The sequence below is a fragment of the Myotis lucifugus genome, unplaced genomic scaffold (assembly GCF_000147115.1).
Source record: "Myotis lucifugus unplaced genomic scaffold, Myoluc2.0 scaffold_125, whole genome shotgun sequence".
NCBI classification, from domain to species: Eukaryota; Metazoa; Chordata; class Mammalia; order Chiroptera; family Vespertilionidae; genus Myotis; species Myotis lucifugus.
In genome coordinates this window covers 3,448,944-3,453,636 of record NW_005871173.1, presented here as the reverse complement: position 1 = coordinate 3,453,636, position 4,693 = coordinate 3,448,944, and the positions used below count along the sequence as shown (strand labels likewise).

General features: G+C 48.8%; 1 protein-coding gene across 1 annotated transcript in view; it reads right to left on the bottom strand.

Moving 5' to 3' along the window:
- Positions 1 to 578: 578 nt before the first annotated feature.
- SYNJ2 (synaptojanin 2) overlaps positions 579 to 4,693 on the bottom strand; it is a 49,775-nt gene continuing 45,660 nt past the window's right edge. The window contains exon 26 of the mRNA XM_023758221.1: positions 579 to 3,970. Coding sequence (XP_023613989.1) covers positions 3,308 to 3,970 — 663 coding nt within the window. The 3' untranslated portion in view covers positions 579 to 3,307. The remainder of the gene's footprint in view (positions 3,971 to 4,693) is intronic.

Sequence of the window (4,693 nt, the reverse complement as noted above, 5' to 3'; positions counted from 1 at the left end):
GGGCTGTGCAATCAGGTCAAAGGACTTCAAAATGGTACTTACTGGGCAGGAAGGACTAGCCATCTTTATTATTTCGAGATTGTCAGTATATTCTGATTCCTGAAAGTCATCAGAGAACATTTTTAATATGTTTTTTATATTAATGAGCTGAAAACCAACCTAGACAGAACATGAACATAGTTTACTCTCTTCTGCCTCGACATAGTAATGCACTCAAACCAATCTAGCAGTCTAAGATTGCAAGTTTGCTATAAGATCCTACAGAAAATGAATTCTCGCATCTCACATCTTATAAATACTACAGCTTAAAGTTATTATGTATGGTGTCATAGTGGTCCCTACTGGCATTATTCAAGTCACAAATTCTTAACCAAATTATGCTTTTTCAACTCAGTCTGATGGTTGGAAAAAAAAACAAAAACAAACCCAAAACTCAACAAAGGAATAACTAGCAGTCACATTTCATCCAGAACAGAAGGCTGGCCAAAAAAGCTAGCCCAAGATTCTCTTCATATCTAGTAAGAAATAGGCAAATTACAAAACAAAGACAAACCATTTAATAGATTTTTTTTTTTTACAATTTCAGTACAAATGAGCACTTCAAATAAACATTACAGGGTTTTTATTAATTGCCAGTCAGTCAATAAATAATTTTTGTGGCTTTCCTTTCTGATGAAATAAATCACTTTGTTATAAAGAGAATGTTTTAATACATTACTTTGCTTATACACATAGGAGCATTCAATTAAGTGTCTTGAACTTCAACAACTTTAACACTTTTACAGGAATTGCTTAGACAGATGTCCTAATTCCAGTAATTTACTGGAATAATTTTTTAATAAATAGCCAAGAAGTCGGAGATGACATTGTACCAGGGAAGACAGCGATTGGAGTCACAGAGAGCGTGTTGAGTGGTAAAGTGCCTTTCCTAAAACACGGGACCACAGTGAACTGCAACATCTTACAGAAAAGTAATGAAATAAACGACAAGGTCACAGTAAAAAGCCCCCAAAAATACAAACCCCACAGAATGACATCCCCGGATGCAGCTGCTCACTGGAGGTTATTCAACTGCCCCTAACCTAGGAAACCTACAGCTATGAAGCATCAATTTAAAAAATAAATAAGGCAATGCTAATTGCCTTCTTAAGAGGAAGTTGGTGTGAGAGCTTCATGCATCAACTCAAAACCCACTCTATGTGCTGTTCACTGAACGTGAACACCTGTGATCAAATAACATTTGTTCAATTCTTCATGTTAAACTACTCGTCCTTTTTCTTGTGGCCTGCGTCCCGAGGCCCACACAGTTCTGTGTGTTACTACTTCCTGTTGGATTCCTAAGTGCTACTTGTGTGACGAGCACCTGTTTCGAGATTCAGTTCCTGTACCACTCACTGGCTACTGGTTTTCTAGAACAAAGAAGTAACTTGAGAATTAGGCCTGTTCCCAGCATTGCAAGCAACTGTTGTGGTACTGACTTTCCCCTGCTTTTCTAACTGATGGTTACATGTATCTGCTTTCAAATTCACCTCCTTTTGGTGGGAAAAAAAGGTTATAGAAAAAAAGAGTGATTGCATCAAGAAATCTTTGCTTCCATTTCTAATTGTTCTCTAGTAGCAACTGAATGCTGCAAATCATTGAACCTCTCCAAGCCTGCTGCCCATCCTGCTTGCTTGCTTCCGCTAACACGTTCAAGGATTATGTTATTTATTTGCACTTGTTAGAGAGGTAAAAATAATATGAAGCACTTGCTACAGAAGGTGTCCTAACACCTTGGGCCAGAAACACCATCTTTTTTTGACATGTCAACTCGTGTATTCTGTTTATCTCGATGGGTCAGTAATGCCTTTTTCTTTGCTCAGTGTTCAGATGAAGTGAAATGATGTGGTAGTTTTGTTTTTGTCTTGAGTGCCAGATGTAAATGATCTGTAGTGTACCTTGATAGTGGCAATGAGAAATAATTCTGAACACCCAGAGGTCTGATCAGTAAAGAGAGTGTGGTATTCCCTGGGCAAGACCATCCCTGCCACCCCAACTGTTAGCATTGAGTGTAGAATTCCCCGGTCACCTCAGGGGAAGCCCAGACTCATTGCTGTGTGACCCTATGACATGAGAGGCTCCTCCGTATGGCATGTGACACACTAAGATTTCTGCCAGTGATTAGCAAAAACATCATATCTGCTCCAAATGAAACTCTAGGCCTTCCAACATTGTTTTTTCAATGTGGAGCAATATGGCGATTTCTTTTTAAATGATTTCATAGGCCAGCAGTGGTGTTGGAGTCGTACAGGGAAAACGCAGGTAAAAAGTAGACCTAACAGACATCTAGAGAAGCCAGTCCGGGGACGCTGCCTGGGTTTCTTATGTAAAAGGGGCACGTGGTGCGTTCCTTCCTGACGCTGCAGCCACAGACCAGGCTAAAGCAGACAGTCATCATAGCATTCTCACATGTGTGCGTTTACCAGGTACAGACCAGAAGGGAAGAGAAGAATTCACAAGGTTTCCTTTAAAAGGGGCTCGATAGCATGTAAACACTGGCTTACGCGGCTCACCAGGGCTCAGGGCTGGAGCAGTCTATGGGGCGTGCATGTCGGAGACAGGACACAGGAGTCTTTAGCCGGGTTAAGCTCGGGTGAAGCTGATGGCATATGCTTCAGGGCCCCAAGAGTACAGACACCGTCTCCCACACGGTCAAGGTTAACACAGACACGCACATAAACAAACACCAGGGAGTGGGCAGCCCAGTCGTTGGGTTGACCTCTTTGCTGCTTCTGTCTCTGACTTTTCTAACCTGGTGCGATGCGGGCAGGTACGGCTCTTCATGGTCCCAACTACCTTTCAGTGTGATCCTTACTTTATGCACCCACCCCCCGGGTGATGCACCAAAAAATTACTCTGAATCTGTAAAATACAAACGGAATTAAAAAACACCACAGACACACGTAAATGGAACAACCATTTAAACTTCGACGGGAGGGAACTTAGGCGTTATCCACTAATTCCCTTTTCTAAAACCCACACGCGGACTCTCGCAGGAAGGTCTCCTTCCCAGGCCCCTGAGAGGCAACTCGAAATGCACACGTCCGGAATAAAACATACCGCGGTGGCTGAGCAATAACCTTATTGAATAAGAGACACGATTTTTGTAAACTACACAAGAGGGGGCAGAAGTACGAATGTTGCTTCAGTGCCTTTACATAGATGTCTCTTCTGACGGGGGGTTGAGGCCCACGGGCTTTTCTCTATAAAGCGATGCCTGAGGAGGAAGGCAGGCGTTCTGCGAGAGCGCGCTGTCCACGGCTCCCACTCAGGTTTCCGCCAGTGGGTCGAACACCTGCAGCACCGTCCTCTTGTCCGTGTCGCTGATGGCGGCCCAGCGACCCAGGTCTTGGTGCCTGTGCTCCGGGGGCGGCTCCTCCGCGGCCGAGCCACTGACCTGCAGTGGGGCTGTGTGCGCCCTCCTGAGGTTCCGGGTCCCCGCGTCCAGGGGGTCAGAGCTCTTGGACAGCCAGGCGCTGTTCACCAGGTTAGGGTGCTGGAGAAGGCTCCAGAAGGGGTCCTGGCCATCACCCAGGAGGGAGGCTGCCTCTGGTCTGGGCTCCTTGTGGCCATCAGTCTGGGCGCCCCCGTCGGGCTGGTGGGCAGGGGGGCCGTCGCTGCGGAGGCCGCTGCGGGCCAGGTCCTGGAGGAGCTGGCTGTGGGTCTGCAGCACCTGCAGGTGGAAGGCGGCGGGGGCCGACTTTTTCCTCCTCGGGGGCACCTGGGGCGGGACCCCCACGAGGGGCGGCGTGGCCCCAGCAGGGGCGTTGTCTGGCGTGGGCTTCCTCTCGGCGCCTCTCCCGGGCAGAAGGGTTCTTGGTTTGGGAACAGGAGGGACTGTCACAAGAGGAGGGGTTTCGAGGCTCGTCTCCGGGGGCCCGATGGTGAAATGGACAGTCTGTTGCCCGAACTGTTCTTCCGGCGACGTGGGCTGGGGAAAGGCAGGATACAGAGAGTGAGTGAGAAGCCAGCGTGGGGCTCGGGCGTCCGCGCTCAGCGTCAGCCAGGAGCCGCGGGGGACATTCTAGCAAATGCGAGAGCTGAGAATGTCTGGGATGCGGCCATGTGACAGGGGTGGAAGAACACGGCAGAAACACACACATTGACCAGGAGAACCGCGGGGCCAATGGAAGACGAGTGGGAACTTGAAAACCAGGGCCACAGGAGTCACCGAGACAGGCCCCCTTTGCTCCCTGAGGAGAAGGGGTGTCCCCTCCCCTTACTGACAGCAAACCCCGCTGCAGCTCTCGATCGAGGCCGCGGCGTTGCTAATTCACACACAGATAAGCAAACGCGGAGTCACCTACGTCCCGGCGTCGGGCTAACGAAGGACGCACGGTACGCTGGCTCCCGGAATCTTGGTGTTTAAATATGGAAGAACGGAAACATTTACACGGACACTTTCGCTTCTTTTGGTTCAAATTTCAAAACCACCCCTAGGGACAACAGCCCGAGCCGGGGCGGAAAGGAAACTCTGTGGCCCGCGTGGGGGCCGGCACTCGGGGCTCCGGCCTTTCGGTGTTTACTTTCGCTCTTTAGGGAAACACGCGGCCGAAACACCCCCTCCACAAAATCCCCGGCCGCCAGTTCTACCGCTTGGGGGGGTGGAAAAAAAACACACGTTCTGCCCTCCTGGACTTTAGAAACAAAGACA